We start from the raw sequence: 20347 nt of genomic DNA on the forward strand, positions 1-20347 counted from the left end.
GTGATATTCTAGTTTGACTCCACAGAAGGCCACTAGTAAGTAAGTAGTTCAAGTATTTTAGTGGCTCCTGTATTGTTGCCCACAGGGAAAATAGTCTAAGTGCTTTCCCTTTCTTATAAAGAAAAGAAGTTTTCATCCATGTTTTATAAGGCTGTCTTGTCACATCCATTATAAGGCCTGACACAACGTACTGTGGCAATTTCTATCCCGTGCTTTTGTAAGTGGGTTTTCTGCAAGGGGCTGAAAACAAATCTATCTATCTGTATGTATACACACGCACATACACATATGTAGGTCAGGTAACTGATAAAGTCAAGGTGCCTTATGGAGCATCACACATGGGGTGTTATTGCCTACATAAAATCAAATCTAAACAATCTGTCAATCCGGACATCTTGACACAAACATGAGAGAATTATCCTTAATCTAAAAATGTTGAACTATTAATAGTATTTATGAATGACTTTATTCTCATTCAGAACTGACCAGGTAGTTACATGAGGAAATAGCAGAGGACAGGATTTAAGCTCTTTGTTCTCTAAAGGTACATGGGTAATATTGCAGAGTCAAGAATGGCAAGAGAGTGCCTTGAAGAATGTTGGTTTTTTTCTAACTTCTGAACCATCCAATATCCTGTTCCATTCAAAAATGCAAAGAGCAAAGGGGATTGGAGGCAAAGAAGGAATGTTCCACAGGCTATCAATTTTATGCAAGAAGTGATTTTTAAAGACGCACACATAAATTTGGTATGTCTATCTCTGTACAAACATGCAAATCATCTTCTGCATGCACAGAACAGGGAGATGTCAAGTTTTCAGCTGAATGCATGCACCATTTGTGACATTTTACTTATCTGAAAAGCCAGTTTGCCTATCCATAAGCTACTTGCACCGTATTTTTGATCAGAAGTAATATACTTACAGATGTCAGACAGCTCTTTGTGTAGATCAGATACACACAGGCAACCGGCATGTCATTGTGTACACTGCATTACAGAACTGCTCAGCATTTGCATCATTTGACTATTTTGCCTTATCTGTGTTCAGTAATCTTCTTATCGCTCATCATAATGTCCCACCCTTCAGTGGGATTGGTCCAAATAGTTTTTTTTTGTTGTTTTGAGTCAGCCTGCCTTAAAAAAAAATTCCTTGTAAATTCAGAATTTCTCTCAAAATACCCTGGTTTGAGGTAAAATTATTTTTGGCGTAAGCAGCATCTTATCTTATGCCTCTTGAGGACTAGACATAAAAGTTTTAAATCCTTGCAAACCAGAGAATTCCCAGAACTTCAATATGACACTGGAAATATGAAACTAGAACAGAAAAATGACTTTGAGACTTAAGGAATCCCAGAATGTTTTCAAGCACAACTTTCCGGGTACTGTACTATTTAAATAACAGAAACATGCTTGCTTGCTTAGGGGATAAAAGAAGAAATGAGAGAGTTGCTCCTGTAAAAAGTGGGGATGCTGTGACTACTTGTGCTCACTAGTATTTTTCTCTTGGCTGGAAAATTTAAACCAAGGCAATGTTTCCTGCAGAGGTAACCTTGTCTAGCTCTCAGATTTATCCAGGCTGGCGATGGCTGAGAAAAAATGCACCCCACAATGTGGAGAAGACTTAAGAAAGGCAAACAGTTGGTTCTTGGTAATAGGAAGGAAATGAGGAGGATGAAAACAGGCAATCCTCCTCTTCAGATACCTCAGAGGATCTGCTGTCTGGATAAATGAGCTAAGTGGTCCAGAAAAGTACCTCATGAACATGACCTTGAAAATCATTAGGTGTGGAAATAACCATTCTTCAAACCACTTCCAAGATGAATGCCTCTTTAAGTCTGTTTCTCTGGAGCTGAAATGTATCTTATCTGCTAGTACATACTGCTGGTCTGAGTCCTGCACAGAGCTAGGTAGCAGATTATCCATCCCATTTACACCTGATGAAAACCAGCGCAATCTGATTGAAAAAATGTCCTCCATGTCAATCCTGAGAAAAAAACCTTATCATCAACTTAGATGGGGAAAAAAATGCAGGCTGTGGTCAGGCTCTGCCCCCCTGTTATGCAACCCACCAGCTTTTAATCATTATCACGATCGCACAATTGCATCAGGCAGTCAGCGTTTTTGGCCCGGTGCTTAAAATGCAAAAGCGCATCTTTGTCCCTTTAACTTCTCTGCTCGCTATTATGCCTGTTTTTCCCCTCCTCTGGGACTGTGCACTCTGTTGCTGCTCCTACTGCCGCGAGTGAGCGGGGAGCATTTCTCCCGCTTGCCGAGCAGGCTGCTCGTCCTTATCTGGCGTGCTCCAAGGACGCTGCTGTCTGCATGCCAGCAGGTGAAATGGGACTGGTGGCATCTGCACACATGTGTTTGACTGCTTAAATTCTCCTAAGAATGTGCTACCCTTAAAGCCTCCATTTCTCTGACAAGATCTTTCTCTCTCTTTATTTTTTTCCAAGGAGAAAAGGAAAAGGCAGACAGAAATAGAAGGCAAGAGACAACAGCTTGAGGACCAGATACTTCAGCTGCAGCATTTCAAGGTAAGGGACTGTTGCCAGAAACGATGGATTGACTAAATCTGCTCATTATTAGACATGCAGATCACACGACTGAAAGCTGGGAAGAGCCCACTCCGACATGAAGCAGCTTTCCCTGCCGGAGCCTATCTCTCCCAGCTAATCGTGTCCTGCCTTTCATTCTGCGTGTCCCCCCTGCACAGGACCGTGCCGTGGAAATGGCTTAGCAGCACCGCAGCGGCAGGGCGTGAGCACGAGCGGCTCAGCAGCACCGTTATTGTTAAACACTGTTATTTATTATACATAGCGATAAGACACCAATCGCTGCAGATGGGGTGTGCGCTGCATGGCTTCAGCGAGCTCTTTCTGCCTGCAGAGCTGCTGTAGATTTTGCTCGTGCCTGTCACCGGGTTTTGTGTCTGTGCGTGTTGCAGAGAGGGATGTTAGTGTGTGTGTGCATGTGTGCAAGGCTTTAATTGTAGGATGAAGTTATTAAGCTTGCACAGCATAATGAAATGGGTGAATACGCTCAAGCAGGGAGGGCGCTGATCCATATGTCTGTGTCTATATATAGAGATACCTTGATTTTTAACAGGGTGAGGAGCAGCCCCAGTCCCTGTTGGACTCCATTACAGCTGCAGATCCTCACCACTTTTTGAAAACCATCCTGGTTATTTCTATCCTTTTATTCTTCCTGTGGAGATTGTCTTTACATTGCTGGTAGCAAAGGGGCAAACAAAAATGTACGTGTGATCTTTTTCTGCGTATGCGGTTCATATTCTCATCATTAGTTTAAAAATATCGTATTTAGGTTGCTTGTGCAATAGTGTATGTGTGTGTACAATGTACCTGCATGGGGAGGTGTTGCGCAGAATATCTCTGCCCACACATATACTCAAAGACTAGACTTCAAGTTATGCTGCAGACAGGACCCTGCTGCCTCAAATATCTGCCATAATGTTCTGCAAAGAATACCTCATTTTCTGGTAAACATAACACAGTTAAACCCAAGTAATTGATGGCAGCCTACACAGATGCATCATCAGCCTCATCACAAATCTGCAGATATCACACTTGGTTTTCAGTGTTTTCAGTCAATAATACGATTGCATTTCTGTGGGGCAACAGGCGTTGCCATTTCATTAAGGCTGCCACTAGCTACAGGCAAGGAAGAATTTCTTCTGACTACCACAGGCTGATGCAGCAGGGCAGTAAGATGCTTTTGCAGTGCCTTCATTTTGCCTTTCCTGCAAAGCTGGATACTTCCTTCATATCATGTTAACTGTTTCAAAGCTAGCTGCTTTTTCATTAAGTTTTCTGAGCACAGCGTTTTGAGAAGAAAGTGCTAAGATTTTTTTAATTAATTTTATTTTGAAAAAAAAATAAATATACAGAGATATGATTTGCTATATTGAGTTTTAACACCATGCTCAGAGGAGTGGCAGCCCCTCAAGTCAGTGTTCTTGGGTCATGGCAGCTTTCTCCCCACAACCCAGGGTTGTAACTGTTCAGGTCTGTCACAGGGTAACTCCCTGTAACTGTTCAGGTCTGTAATGCTGGGTGTGACAAGATGCACGGGGATGGTGACAGAGCCCCGCTGCTTCCCCATTCCATGGCATTCCCAGTCACCGTGGGGGAACGGGGTGAGGATTTGGTGAACTTGTCACAGTTGTGACAGCGGTGGCAGAGGTGCCAGGAGCTGCCTGAGTGCCTCTGCTGGGACATTGCCGCAAGGCCCTTGCTAAACAGAGGGAGAGCAGCCACTCCCCATGAATACATACATACCAACATACATACATACATGTACACATGCACTGGCCAAAAGCGTGTCCCCTCTGTCTGACAGAGCAGGCTGTGCTTGTTCCACACGCCAGTTGCTCATCTGGAGCTGCGGGACGCGGACCATGTGGTCAGCAAAGCGGCTCCGTTCCTTTGGGAAGCCCTGCAACCCCCTGCTCTCCTGCCAGGACCCCCCTTCACCCCAGCCAGGTTGTCCCCAGGCTGCGAGAGCCACTGTCCCTAGGCCCGCTACGGTTACGGCCTCCATACCCAGCTCAAAAAGCCCGTAATAAACAAGCTCATTCTCCACTGGAAAGCCTAAGTGGAACATGGTTCATTTCCTGAACTGTACGGATTTCAACCACTTCTACACAAGGCTAAAAAAAAAATAAAAAAAGAAGTCAATAAAACCGAGCCTGTTTAGAAAGGCTGTGTGTTTATTTGAAGTGCTGTGCAATTGTCACAGTCAGTGTAAAGAATCAGGACTTTTTATTTGTGTTCATTAAAATTAACCATGGAGAAATCTTTGTATATAATATCCGGGTTAATCCTATGTCTTCAGTACTTGATCTTACAAGTGTAGCAGCTAATTATTTCAGTCAAAGGTTTTTATATATTTGTAAGATGCCAGAGTAATTTTCTTTTAAAAATGCACTACGTAAAATAGCATGTTCAGTTACCCAGTGAAGTATCTGAAAACTACAGGGGTTTTGTTAATTTCACAAAATCATATTCACATAGGAAGAATAGCTAATAGAAATAATTTACTGCAAATATTTATGCTGGATTGCCTGCAGGTCTCAAATTGCTGATGTCAAGTAGTCCCTGCCAAAATTCCCCACTCTACAACCAGTTAATTCATTTATACCCTGTTACCTGCCTGTCTGAAAATAAGGGACCTATTGTTGATGCCTTGCCATTTTAGAGTAATTTGTGAATACCATGGCTAGCATGCATGAGAAATAGTGAATGTCAGCTCTGCACATGTGTGAATTTTGCTATAATTCCTGAGAATTAGTCTAAGATCTTTATGGCTGAGGACACTGGCGCTGAAATGCAGCTTGCCTATTTTTTTTGTGTATGTGTTTCTAAACTGGCAGACTTTAAAGGTAAAGGTTTAGTGTGGTGAGAGTGGCTCTATATGATAACACCAAACGTCTTATAGCTCCTTCCCAGAAAGCAGGAATTTTGATTGACCCAGAGAACACACGTTTGATCTTAGGGCAGGGTGTACAAGGAGAAGCATCACTGAAGAAGCAACAGCCTTTGTTGATGTCAAAGGTATAAAAATCATTTTTGAATCCCCCTTCTTCAACTCTGAAAATGCTGTTTTGCTTTGAAAAGATACAGTTTACAAGATCTTCCATTTCCTCTTACTTACATAGTCTTTAATAGTCCTTATTCTCATATGTAATTCAGGATAGGTTTTTGTTTGGTTTGGTTTTGTTTGGCTTTGTTCTTTAACTTTCAGCTTCATGCACCAACAGTTCACTGCGCACACAAGTTACCAGCAGGGCTGACCAGATCCCTAGGAACTGGAGGCGTCTCCAACCTCTGGCACTATAGTTCAGAATCAGGAAAGTGGGTAAAATTTACTTCATGCCTATACACCAGCTAAAGTATTTATCAACATGATGTAACTTCTTGAGGAAGAAGGTAATTACTTTTATAGGTTAGTATAACTGTTTTTAAGAACCCTTTTCACTGGACAAAAATGGAGTGAAAAAAATCTTGGGCAGAAGTGTTTCTTCCAAATCCTGCTGCATTTATACGTAGTTGAACAGAATATCTGTTACTATTTACTATAATTTTTGTTTGGTGGTGGCAGCAAAAATCTCCTAATTCAATAAAAGATGACTTCTCTGCTGTTGAGCTTTTACAATAAATCCATTTACTGTAGGCATTTTATTTCTGCAGTGATATAAATATTAGGGATCTACTTCTGTTAGTGTCTATTTCTTAAAGACTAGAGTACCTGAACACTTCATCTACAACATTGTGCCATCATTTTAAATGGAAACACTTTTATGCTAAAACTAGTTTTAGCTGAAACTTTGTAACATTATAGCTATGCTGAATTTATTCTAATCTCAAAGTAATTGCTGTCAGAGAATATAAATGGGTATAAACACAAAAGTATGGGAATATAGATATAATATTTGGAAATAAAGGAATCTTCTTATTCCTTTATGATACATTTCTTTGTGATTTTTAAGTAAATTAACCCATCAACCAAATCTTAGCTGAGTTAAGCTCATGAAAAAATCTGCCAATATTTGATGACACAGTGAGTAGTCTCCATTTTTTATGGTGTTAGTGCACTAGCTTCCAAACTCTCATCTTATTAATAAGTCAAACACTCTTTCTGGTACATGTTATCTGTTATGACAGACAGACACACAGAAACACTGAAGGTGAGGAGCTCATTCAGTCCTGGGCATCTCTACCTTCTAAAAAACCCTGTGATGCACCTCTCCCACTCCAGACCCACACCCAAGAAGTTCCTTTTTCTTTCAGAAATGCAGCTGAGCTAAATCCTTTAAAATAAAGAGCAGGGAACAAGGTGAGCCGTTTCTGAAGAGTTTCTGCAGTAGCATTTCTAGAGTGTGAGGGACCCCTGTTCAGCCTTGATGTGCGTAAGCATCTTTGGGCATCGTTCCCCTGGAGAGCACACCTCCCACTGCATTTTCAGCTAAGAAGAGAGAAGCTCTCTGCCTCCCTGTTTATGTATTTTATGACTCAGAAAAGAACTCAAGATTCTTAAGGACACACAGTGAGATCAAGAGTGAATATGACTGTGTAAACCAAGAAATGAGAGCACTAACTACTTCTGCATTGTTCACAAAATATCAGACTTCGGGATTTATTTGCCAGGCAGAAATTTTGAGGAAAATTTTCAAAAATCCTCTTTTGTTTCCAAATGATCAGAAGGTCAAGTACTTATCCCAGATAAAATATATTAGCCATAATGAGATAGTATATTCTAAACTCACTATAGCCATTGACTGCCACAAACATATGAAATCTCTAGTTCCTTAACTTGCACTTGTATCAGCTTGCATGTTACTGTCCACACAGTTGAACATACTGCCATTATTTTGATATAACCCTTATGTGAAAATACTTTCATTTACCAAAAATCCTTTGTTGTGTGAGGTGTAGTTCAGAGTGGGGGAGCAGTTATCATGGATGACAATGTAAATATTCACATACACACAGAACTTCTTGAAATTCCACAAAAATGACCCTTGCATTTGCACCAGTAACAACTGCCTTAAAGCAGGTCACCGTCTGCCACTGCAGCAGTTTTCATTTTAGCCAGATCGTGTCAAAGTAGCTTGAGGATGTTTACGGATCTCCAAAACCTCTTCCATGCAAGCTCCTCCTAATGGCCTGATACTTGCCTTAGGATGAATCCATATGACCCAAATTTAGCTTTTATAAAATTATGACTGTGAGTACTTACAATACTAAGGGGGAGGAAAAAAAAAAAAAAAAAGGCAGTTTCTGAACAAGAGGATTGTTTTTTTGCGCCTTTTGCCCCCTGGCTGATATGTGTATGTTGCAAAGAGTGATAAAGGAAATCTTGAAAGCATAGAGAAGAATAATCTTTCAAAAGCTAGTAGCAAAAGCAACTTTTACAGAAGAGTAATGGTGCTAATTCGTAAATTTATTTGGTTAGGAGTGCTGTTGACCTGATTTTTAAATCTCATATTGTGATCAATCTCCTTTCATGCATATATCTGAAAAAAAACACCATTCAATTTTCAGTGCAGCCACACCAAATCAAGCATCCACACACTTCCACTAGCTTGAAGTTCTTCTCAGTCCAGCTCCAAAATACCCTGGGAAAAAGAGACATTCTCACAGAATGATACAATAATTTATGTCCGAGGGGTCTCTGGAGGCCACCTCATGTCCTGCCTGCACAGAGCAGGGCCCGTGGGAGCAGGTTGCACAGGGCCCTGTCCTGCTGCTTTTCCCCTCTCAGCGAGGATGGAGCTCCCACGGCCTCTCCAGGCAGCCTGATCCGGAGCTGGGCCACCATCCCGGGAACCCGGCGTGCCCCTGGTCACAGCATCACCTTTGGTACCCTGCATCCCGTGTGCTGCCGGTGCATGGACCTCTCCTCACCCCCATGCGGGCCTGTTACTTCTTTTAATCGCAGTCTCGGCAACGTCTCAGGCATGGTGGCTTTCCCTTTCAACAGTTTCGGCTGAAGAAGCTTAGGTTTTGTATCTTCTTCGCTGTCTTAGTGTGGAAACAACTGTCCACTTGGTTTACATAGTACATTTACAATATGTGACCTAAACTATTTAAAAGCAATGCATGCAAATATTTACACTGGTGGTCATGCTAATGGATGGGAAGCTTACACAGAGAACATAGAATAACTGGCTTTCTTTTTTCCCCCAAAGTGTTCCTAATTAGGCTACTGTCTTTACATCTGCAATTTCTGCTCCTGGGAGATTTTAAACAGATAAAATATGAGATCTTGATGATGGGACTACAGCTATAAACATATACATCCCTCAGGTAGCATCCTGCAGATGTGCTTTACCCTTGTATCTGCAAACCAAGCTGCACATAATGACCAAATGTGTTTGCAATATCTTACACTGCAGCTGGCACTGTCTCTGATTCACTTACTCAAGCAAAAGAAGTATCATGCTGAAATCTAGTCCATTCCAAGGAAACACAAATCGTTCCAACAATCTAGCTCTTTTTTTCATCCATTTTTGCAGTCACAATTGTCTGTTTAAAATAATCCTGTCTTCTCTATTGCTGTGCAGAACACTTGCTTTGAAAAAGAGAAATGACTGAATAAATAGGGGAGTTGAAGGGCTGTCAAATGAACCAGCTATGACAAACAAACAAAGGAAAAAGATAATCCCTGTAATCTCTTTCAGTTGTAGTAATTCTAGCTGGTGTTTATAATAATCACAGCGATCCTTTATTTATTTATTTGCTCATCTCCCAGCCCACTCCTGCTGCTTCTTGCACATCTTCTCTCCAGATCGCCGCGCCTCCTGCCCAGACGGCCGCTCGGAATCAGGCCACACACATCGCAGCAGAGCGACGCGCCGCGTGTCGTGTCGCACCGTCGTGCTGCGCGCTGACTGCAGATACACGCGGCCTTCCTGGCTCGTCCCTCTCTAGAATCCCTCATCCCTACCGCTTTCTGGCATTTTGGCACATACTTGTTAGCCGAGAGGTTTAAGGGAAGGGGGCAGATGTGCTTCTTCTAGGGACGAAGCAGGTCTTTGAGAAGTGAAGAAACAGGCAAGGCGGTGAGTCCCGTCTTGGAGGCACCAGGAAATTCTTGAGCCATTTAAAAGGGTAGGGGGGGTCAGCTGCAACAAGGGCTTTATGAGGAGAGAGAAAGAAACTGGTAAGAGTAACCTTGACCAGTGTGACTGAGAAGAAAATTTTGAAGAGCTTAAACCATGACTACCCAAGAAAGGTTTCTGATCACAATGGGCAGGTCTTAGCATGCTTGAAAACATTTAGTTAATGTGCTTCAAATGTTTTATTTAGTGAATGCATACTAAGTGACTTCGGGAAAATATAACTCCTGCTCTAAATTAAAAACTATTTTTAAGAAGTCACTTTCTTAAAATACTGGGGTTTTTTTTGTTATTTTTAAAATCTTCAAAATCTACAGTAGAATATGTTATCTGCTTTATAAACACACTAAGTTATGTTGGGCTGGCTAAGCTCTGCCAGTATTTTTTTTTTCTGAACTATACCTATGCTAGCTATGACACTGTGATTAATGCCAAGACTGCAATCCACCTGACAGGTTTTCAGCATGAGTTAATTCTCTAATCTGAGCAGTTCCTGAGCCATATCTGTATATCTTGCAGACACGCTTTTCAGGGCAAAACAAATGGGTTAGACTGCAAATCCAAAATAAAGTTTTGACACAAAACAAGTTACTGTGCCCCCTGGGCTGACACAAGGGAAAGTCTCCTGCGTTTGCTCCACTTCTTCCTACTTATGAGCAGGATCTCCATCACTGAAAACCCACAGGTGACCACTGAGCATCAGTCTGGGCAAACAGTTGTATTGTTTATTTCACCTGCCAGGAAAAAATAAACTAAAACACCCCTCAGGGCTGTATTTTGAAAAGCTGCTTATGTGTAGATAGACCTATTTGTCATGTTATTTTATGCCTACAGCCCCTCTCAGCATTTGCAGACTATGTCAGGTATAGTTGAGAGCGTGTGTCTCTGAAATACTGGTTTGTGCTATAGCCATGCAAACAGTCATTTTTCTCCTTTCTGGATGGAAAGGCAAGGCCTGCTGGCAGAGGAACAAATCTTCTTGTAATCTCAGTGCAAGCCTCAGGAACCTCTCTGCTAATACTGGCACCGTGCACCGGTATGCCAGACCCAGACCCGCTGGGTAAACTGCACTCGCTGGGTCAGAGCCAGCTGGACAGCATTGGGAACTGTGTAAAAATGCAGCCTGCAAGAAACGCGGTGTGCGGAGATGGTGAGGAAGGAAAAGGGAGGCATCCCAGAAGAGTTTTTGCGTTTGTGTCGCTTGCCGACATGACTTTATCGAGCCGGGCAGACGCGTGGGGCGCCCGGCCGTGGGCAGAGCAGCCTCTGCGGCCCTGGAGCAGGTCTCCCCATTTCGGCTGTTAGCTGGCTGACAAAGCTGCAATCCAACAGCAAAGCCCGGGGAGCTGCTGCCTCCAGAGCTCCAGAGATGGCTGGGAAGTCTGGACATTCCTGAGAGGCAAAGGGTAAATCCAACATGCACCCCGCTATGCCAGGGGAAACCAAGTGGACAGCCAGACTTCCAGATCCAATGGAAGGGGTTCAATATGTCGTTCTCCCAGTCCTATATAAAGCAAGAGCTTTATCTGCACTTCCTAGTACCCTGTGGACTGTTTACACAAGATTTGAAGATACAAGTAGCCATGCCCTCACATCCATATTTTGTCCATGCATTTTGTCTGAACGCACATAGGGAAGAAAATCACTTCACTTTCTGAACAACAGTGCCCCATGGTCTTCGTGTCTCAGAAGACATTCACCCTGGGCAAGAATTTATGTAAAATCACCTTTGATTTCAGTGCCCTGCACCAGGGACATTTAAGCCCATTTTGCACAGCACAGAAGACCACCAGAGTCCTGTACAGTTGCTCACCCAATAGCATTTGTCAAGAGCAAGCACATTTTGCTGGAGGAGGTTTTCTTTGGTCACCTTTTGACTTTTGCTTCTCTACCAATTTGTCAGCATCCTTAAAAATGCACTTGGCAGCCAGAGTCAGGTTCAGCTTTAGCAAGAACTGCTGTCGAGAAGAGATGGTTCTTACCGCTCCTGTAACCACGTGTGAAAACAAAAACCGAACTCCTGGTAGAAACTACCTTAAAAGGTAGTAGCTAAGCTCTGGCTTTTACGTTATCATAAAGAGTCAAATGGCAGAATATTAGCCTCAAGACACTGCCCTCATGTGAGACTAGGAACATGTTATTCTTTACGAACAATGTTTACGCAATAAGGTCCTAAATCAGTATGACTGATGGAGAAAATTAATCACTCTTTGTGGAATCCAATGGTGATTTTTTAGATACTCTTTCAGGGCACAGCATTAAAATGCAGCTAACAAATCTGCTAATTATTATATTTCTCAGTACTCAAACATTTGATACAGCATTAGAAGCAGATACAGCATTGAACATGAAGGTTTTTGTTGTTTTTTTTTTTATGTATTTGACTCTGTGCATTTCAGAGGCTGTACATTATTGCCACGCTAGCACGAAATGTAAACAACATAAAGCCCTCAGGCTTTAGTGTCCTGAGGTATGAAATGAGGAATAAATAACACATAAGGGAGCTATGCACCACATTTATTGCAGTCCCCGTGCCTACTGGATTCAGACATTTGGTATGACTTCTTTTTGCCCTCTCCAACATCTGTTCACTCACTTCTGTCCTCACCATAATCTTTGCAGAGAATCATGACCTGTTTTTCCCTCTGCATTGTGAAGAAAGGTCGGGTTATTTCCTAAGCTGGAAGTCAGAAAAGTCTGAAATTGTGCACATGCGCAGAGACACCATTTCACCTGGCAACAGTGCTGACCCAGCGCACTAAAATTCAGCCCCTTTGCAGAGACAGCCCCTTTAACGTCATGATCCAATTTCTGCTGAAGGACCTAGTACTGAAGAAGTAATGCTCACACATTAAATGAAGAAATGGTTATACCAAACTGTAGATGGTTTGGTTGTAGTTATAACATAGTTATAACCTGTTGTAGTTATAACATTAGTGAGGTTATAACATTATAGTTATTACATTACAGGTTATAATGTTATAGTGAGTTATAACTTTAAAGTTAGTATAGTTATAACCTTAAAGTTAGGTTGTAGTTATAACATTAAAAAATGTGTTTTTTTCCTACTGCTGGAATGAAGTTCACAAATACTTTTATTTATACATCACCAGATTTGGCTACTGTAATCATACATAATCATCGGTCTAATCCTACAGAACAATGTACATAAAGAAGGTGGAGGATGTAATAAATAGAGGTCCATAGGAGATAATAGAAGAGGAGCAGCGCTGAAATGCTAGCCTGTGACCATTTAATTACAGACTGTTAAATAAAGCACAGCAGGGGCTAAGTAGGGGTAATTTGCACAACTATTTTTGGGTCCTATTCCACTTTAAGAATACTCTATTTTAGCAGACTTGAGAAACGCCTTTATTTTTCTGTGTTGAGGGTTTGCGAGATTTTCTCAAGAAATCTAATTTCATCACTCTGGAGCAAAGATAATAGATGACAGTAAACCATCTGTTATTTGGAAACTGCTGCTGGCTGCGTTGTGAGCCTGGCAGGACATCCTCGATGCTGCCGGCCTCATGGGCTGCACAGCGTCCCAGGGCACCTTGAACAGCACCTCCCTGTTTGCACCCTCGGTTGGCTGGGTCTCAAGGGTTGTGTCAGAGCCTCCAATCTGGCTTTCTGAGGAATCAAAGACAGAAACATTATGGTTGGAAAAGACCTTCAAGACCATGGAGTCCAACCTTAAGCCCATCCTACCATACCTGCTAAACCATGTCCCTAAGGACCTCATCCACATGTTTCTTGAACACCGCCAGGCAACGGGACTCCACCACTTCCCTGGGCAGCCTGTTCCAGGGCTTCACCACTCTTTCCGTGTAGAAATTCTTCCTAACATCTAACCTGAACCTCCCCTGGCACAACTTGAGGCCGTTTCCTCTTGTCCTATCGGTTGTTATTGTGGGGAACAGATCGACCCCTGCCTCTCTACAACCTCCTTTCAGGTAACTGTAGAGAGCTGTAGAGAGCGATAATGCTCCTGAGCCTCCTCCAGACTAAATAACCCCGGCTCCCTCAGCCGCTCCTCATGAGGTCTCTGCTCCAGCCTCTTCCCCAGCTTCACTGCCCTTCTTTGGATCACTCCAGCACCTCAGTGTCTTTCTTGTAGTGAAGGGCCCAAGAAAAAAGACCTGGGAAAGATTTGCTAAAGGCAAGTGTGAGATTCTTCCATCCATATGTGCTGCTGCAACACTATGCCAGGAATCTAGCAGAAAAATGTTTCCTCTGGAGTGAGGGCTGCAAGGCATGGTCACCTGAAGTGTCTCTCTGTGTTTGCCTGTTGTATTTACATGGGCTATATAAATATATGTATTCTCAATAGCTTGGCAAACAAGTTCCCTGAATTGAAAAAAAAAATGTTTCTTATAAATCTCTCCATTTCTGAGTCTTCATGTCTGAATTCTTCAGTGTAATATTTAATGAATGCCTTCATTTTTGTCTTGAAAGGGAGAGCCAAAAAACATCAAAGCTACAAGTTTTCCTGTTTTAGATAAAATATGCTGACATTTCACCAAGAGGGAGGATTTTTAATAGATCATAGCATTCCTGTCCCTAAGTATGTCTTAACAAAATCTCATTGGCGCTTTCCAGTTTCACATTCATCCTATTTATAGGCCTAAAATAGAGCCTTCTACAGAAAGAAATCATGTGATCTGTAGTTTAAATGGTTCGCATAAACAAAGACCAAAACAAAAGCTGCACAAAATCTCTTATTTGTTGTACAGTGTTTTGTACTGAAGAGAGTGACCCTCCCCTGTTTGAGTATTAACATGGACAGTCTGTAAAGCACTTACTTTGAAAGGAAAGTTATGTTTCATTTTCCCCCCGTGTCAGATGAGGAGTGATTATTAACTAAACGTTTAGGGATGGTCTAAGCCATTTTTTGCTGAGAGCTTTCTTAGGAGATCTGGAGCTTTGTTTGAGAGGTTTAAACAGAGGAAGCGGCTTTTTTCTTTGTAGTTTGATCTTTGGAAATCTATTCTTCCAACAGAGTAACACTTTGGATTTCCAATTTGAAGCCGTATCTGAGAACGGCACGTGCAGTTAACATGCTTGCACATATGGTTGGCAACATGTCATTACTAAAGGAAAGACAGCAATTCTGCAGTAAGCAACTGGTCTTCCCGGGGCTGAGCACTGGATCTGGCCCAGCACAGCACAGTTGGTACCTGCTGAGCTAAGCTGATGAGACCTCTCAAATGCCAAACTAAAGCATGCAGTTATTTACTTAGCACCCAAGAGCCATGCAGATGTCACTTGAAAATTGCTTTTTGACTGTTCTTGATTTTTTTCTTGGTGCAGATAATTTGGAACTCCTCTATTGACGGGAGTTTCATTGACTCTGTGCCCTGACAAGGTGATCAAGCTACATGATCAACCTCCACCTCATTGCAACCTTCATGGGGGTAGTAATCAATACTGTAGAGAAAAGCAAAGGATCCACCAAGAAATCTCTCCGACAGTGTATGGAATACAGCGTGAAACACAAACAGTGACAGAAAATTGAAGAAAAAACAGTAAAACTGTGACTGAAGATAATGACTATAATGTTTTGTGGCTTGTGACACAAACAAAACTGAATTCAGATGTTCTTGGCTAGATAAAGCACAGTACAGATTTGGTTACAGGGTGGGGGGAATTTTGGCAGTGACAGGTGGTAACAGGAGCACAAAACCTTTTTTATCATACAGAGCTCCTCATTTGTATAGGAATAGTGATTCCTACATATTCCCGTTTCCTGAAGAATCACCTAAAATGAATGTGGTGTGCAGCATAGTTATGTCAATGAAAGCTGGAGTCATTTATAAAGTCTAATTTGTTTGCGTTGATTTATACTGCTGTCATATTAAAATCAAATTGCTTTAAATCAAATAGGCCATGAAGTGACAAGAATAGCTTGTGCACAGATACTACGTCTATATATATATATACTCAAAAACTAGCAAGTAAGACTTGTGTGTCATGTCAAAAAGTCTTCTATTTTGGGTGTGGATGGAGACTGTTTTCTATTGGTGAATGTTGCACAAATCAGAATCTATTTTACTCTGTTCTAGCTATGAACGTCTCATTAGAGAGACTGATAGTGCATGTTTGGGCAGCCTCTGAAATCCATTTTCTTTTAATTGATGATTTTCTTATTAGCTCCTTTTCACTGTAGGGAATATAGGCTCTGACAGCTCGTTCCTTGAACTAATATTTATAATTGCTTTGGAAATTCAAAATTGAGGCCATTCTTTCCAGTCAGTGAAGGGGCTAGTTTTACAGGTTCCCTAGTTCAGTGAGTTTTCCATCAGCTTCATTTCATTTTTGCCAAGGGTGGGAGAGGAGAAGGTCGCAAATCTTCCTTCCCAAGGGTTCATTCCATGTTCTCTCTCCCAGCTTAGCTCCTTGTATCTATTTGGGAGGATTCTGACCAGGACACGTATGCCAATGTGCGATTTAAAGCATTGTTTGCAACCAGTGCATCTCAACTAGTAAATGCCCCTGGATGAGCTCCAGCTGGATTAGAAGGTGCCACGATGAAGTCATAGCCATGTTTTTCGGTATGGAAAGCACACCAAATTGCCGTATTGGGAACTGGCTGTGGCCACCAACTGTAACATTTCTGTTGTGTCACTGGATACCCACGGCTTCAGGAAGACTTCTCTTTGTTTGCTTTAATATTGGTCTGGCTAAGGGATAATGTCTGTGCTTGTATGAAAGTGTGTGTGTACACGTGTGGGCACACATCCATTTTATAAATCAAAAATAATATATCTGATTAATTTAACATCTACCTCTGATTTATTTAACATCTGAATGATTATATCCTTCACAAAACACCTTACATTTAAAGTATACTGCTCTTTTATTTTTGAAATTTTAAGAGATTTATGAGTTATCATACACAAGATATCCTGACTTCTCTACAAAAATTTTAGTTTTTGCAGGACTGACTAATGCTGTGCTTACTTAGGAACTAAAAATAGCTTCAATTTAAAGCATCAGTAGTAAACACCATGCTTACTGTAAAACTGCCCTTGCTAAAACTAACAGACCTGACGTCTGGATAAACGTCTAATAGATCACCTGAAATTTAACGTCTAAATTGACAATTAGTAGTTCTTCTCAATTTTAAGAAGGTTTTATCCTTTCTTATCCTAAGGGTTTTTGTTTTATTTTCTCCTCCATACAGTCCAAAGCTCTTCGGGAAAAATGGCTGCTACAGGGAATTCCTGCTGGCTCTGCAGAAGAGGAAGAAGCCAGAAGGAGGCAGTCAGAAGAGGATGAACTGAAGGTTAAAAAGCTGGAAGAAAACATACACAGGTATGGGCAGTTGTATGCTTTGCCTAAGAGTAGTCAGCCCTGCTAAGGTGAGAGTCTGCCCTAATCCCCAGCCCCCATCTAGTTACTAAGGTCTGCAAAGAGTGCAGGAGCCAAGCAAACATGCCGTGATTGACAGTGTAAACAGAATTTTTCTTTCAGACACCCACTTATTGCAAGGTAGAGTGGTAAAGTGGTATCTTTGCATTTCATGGTAAAGTGGTAAAGTGGTATCTTTGCATTTCATGGACTTTGATGGATTTTTCATATGGGGTCTAAGAAGAGGGCTAGCGTCCTCCTTCAGGTGCAGCTGTGCAACATTCAGGAGATTCTCCATTGCTTTAAAACTCTTACAGCCAAAAGGCATTTGTGGAACTCTTTTCCACTGACTTTTCCCTGGTGCAAATGACTGCAAAATGCAATAGTATAGATCAAACAGCTCCTTCTTTCAAAAGTTAGGTTTGATCTTTTGATTTTTTTCCATGTTTCCCATTACATGTCGATAGGTTTGTCCTCCTTTATTTTTCTTTTGCTCCAAATAATGGGATGTAAAACACTAAAACACTTGAGGAAAGTATTTTTATATCTCACAGAACAAACTCCAGAGCATTTTTTTTTTCTTGTTATATACACTTATGAATTTAGAGTTTTTGAATCTGGCAGAAGACTTGGAGAGGTTTGGTCGTATTTGAGCTCACAGCTTTTTCATGTGTGCCAGGTCAGGAGAAAAAAAGCGAACAGGGCCAACAGTCCAAGGGTTAAAGCCCTAGCCAAAGATTTGATGCACTTGGCTTGCCTTAAGCCAGTTTCTTGTGAAATTTCTTGAAGACATCATTACAAACATTTTTTTCAGGGAGACTCGCTATGAGCTTGCATGACACTAACCAGCTCCTATGTGAATGTGAGAACTGTCACACGCTACTGTGTTTTTTATTCCTATTAATTAAACCTAATCTGAGAATATTTGTTGTTCTTTTAAAACTGTGGTGAAGTAAGAGGAGGTATCTTTTGAAAATAATTTCATATCTTACCTGATGTCTTTAAATAAATGCACTAGCTGGAAGAAGCACATGGATCCAACCTAAGTACCTAATTTAACACATATTTCCTTTGGCGCCAGACACTGCAAGGTGCTAAGCACTCTGATCCTACCCAGGTTTGAGGACATGCTCCATTTTAAATGTGTGCACCACCACAAAAAGCACAAACCCTATGTGATTATAAGCTCTGCTTAATCAGTTCGGAGTGCTCAGTGCATTGTAGGATGAAAGAAGAGAGAGGTGCACAAGACAGAGATGAATTTTTTTTGGCAAGCCAGACATAACCAGTAGGTTTGGCAAGCTAAGCAAACGTTGACAGTAAGAAAATCAAAGGAGATCCTGCTTCAGACCAGGTGAATGTTTTTATAAATAGAAGGAAACAGAAGCGAACGGAAGGGAGACTTGTGCAGGCCTGTGTTGTCAAGAGGTAAAAAATATTAGGACAGTATTAGAGCTAGTTGTGGATTTGTATGTGTATTTGTATGGATTTGAGGCCCTTAACACAATAGGAATGCTTCAGTTCAGTATTCCTTTTTCTGACTCACTTTCTAAGTGACCTTCCTGCAAGGCCCTGTGCAAAATGCACCCACACTTGCAATGTTTAGCCTTGAGCTGGTGTAACCAGTTCTTATAGCCAGTTCTCTATATGGGAGCTGTTTGACTTCAACCTGGGCAGCAAAAATGCATGAATGCACAGACTGCGGTTCATCTATTTGACTTCCATGTTATCATCGTATGAGAAATCATAGAAGGTAGCTTTTAGCCTGCCAGTGTATATGCATATGGGTGAACTTACACATGAGTAACTGTAATCATTTAATAAGCTCACTCATCTGCAAAAGCATTTAGAAGAGGAATGTCTGCATTAGTCAGCATTTCTGTACACCTCATCCCAAGTGACTGAAAAGACATCTGCATCATAAAAAAAGAAAAAAAAAGCAGAAAAGTACATAAAAATAAGTCAATATAAATCTTTAAGTATTATCATATAATAATGGTGATATTTAGAATTAGCTTAGAAGCATAAGAAACAGTCTTTGAATCCAAAAATATAAAGCAGAAATGGCAAATAAGCAGAGTTAAAAGAAGCCTGGTCCTGGACTCCAGTCTAGAGTCATGCTTATCTAACCTCAGATTTCAGAGTAAAACCTATGCCGTTCCATACAAAAATGCTGGTATTCTGTCTTGCGTTACCTGAAGAAACTAGTAGAGCCTGAGGACTTAACAGGGTCACTGGACTCTTTATTCAAACTGATGTGTTGAATGACACTGATGTGTCCGGCAGTGCTCAGGCAGAAGGCGGCAGTATACAGAATGTGGAAAAAAGGACAGGCCCCCCTGGGAGGAATACAGGAACATAGTCAGGGAATGCAGAGATGCGACAAGGAAAGCTAAGGCACATTTGGAACACAATCTGGCAAGGGATGTTAAAAATAACAAGAAAAACTTCTTCAAATATATGAACAGCAAAAGGAAGATCAGGGAAAACGTGGGTCTGCTGGTGAACGGGATGGGCACCCTGGTTCTGAATAACACAGAAAAAGCAGAGGTGCTGAACGCCGCCTTTGCTTCCGTGTTTACCAAGGGCAGCTCTTTAGAGCCCCAGGCCCTAGGGACAAGAGAAGAAGCCTGGAGAGAGGAAGACTTGCCCTGGGTAGAGGAAGATTGGGTGAGAGAACACCCAAGGAAACTCAATACCCACAAATCCACGGGCCCTGATGGGATGCACCCCAGAGGGCTGCGTGAGCAGGCGGATGTCATAACTAAGCTTCTCTCCATCATCTTCAAAAGGTCCTGGAGAACATGGGAGGTGCCAGAGGACTGGAAGAAGGCCAATGTCACGCCAGTCTTCAAAAAGGCAAGAAGGAGGACCCAGGCAACTACAGGCCAGTCAGCCTCACCTCCATCCCTAGAAAAGTGATGGAACAGCTCATACTGGCCGTTGTCTCCAGGCACATGGAGGACAAGAAGGTGCTCAGGAATAGTCAGCATGGATTCACCAAAGGGAAATCTTGCTTGACTAACCTGATAGCCTTCTATGATGAAATGACCGGCTGGATAGATGAGGGGAGAGCGGTGGATGTCGTCTATCTCGACTTCACCAAGGCTTTTGACACCGTCCCTCACAACATCCTCCTGGGCAAGCTCCGGAAGTGTGGGATAGATGAGTGCACAGTGAGGTGGATTAGGAACTGGCTGGATGGCAGAGCTCAGAGGGTGGTGATCAGCGGTGCAGAGTCTAGTTGGAGGCCTGTGGCTAGTGGGGTCCCCCAGGGGTCAGTCCTTGGTCCAGTCCTGTTCAATTTATTCCTCAATGACCTGGATGAAGGCACAGAGTGCTCCCTCAGCAAGTTT

The 20347-nt window shown here is 41.9% G+C and overlaps 1 protein-coding gene across 1 annotated transcript in view; it reads left to right on the plus strand.

The window, feature by feature from the left end:
- Positions 1-20347, plus strand: part of PALM2AKAP2 (PALM2 and AKAP2 fusion) — a 121597-nt gene that overhangs the window by 43837 nt on the left and 57413 nt on the right. Inside the window, exons 2-3 of the mRNA XM_088531369.1 lie at positions 2455-2535; positions 16825-16955. Coding sequence (XP_088387495.1) covers positions 2455-2535; positions 16825-16955 — 212 coding nt within the window. The remainder of the gene's footprint in view (positions 1-2454; positions 2536-16824; positions 16956-20347) is intronic.

This window comes from Tinamus guttatus, unplaced genomic scaffold, assembly GCF_059628265.1.
Source record: "Tinamus guttatus ecotype Peru unplaced genomic scaffold, ASM5962826v1 Tinamus_guttatus_pri_ptg000410l, whole genome shotgun sequence".
In the NCBI taxonomy this organism is placed as follows: domain Eukaryota; kingdom Metazoa; phylum Chordata; class Aves; order Tinamiformes; family Tinamidae; genus Tinamus; species Tinamus guttatus.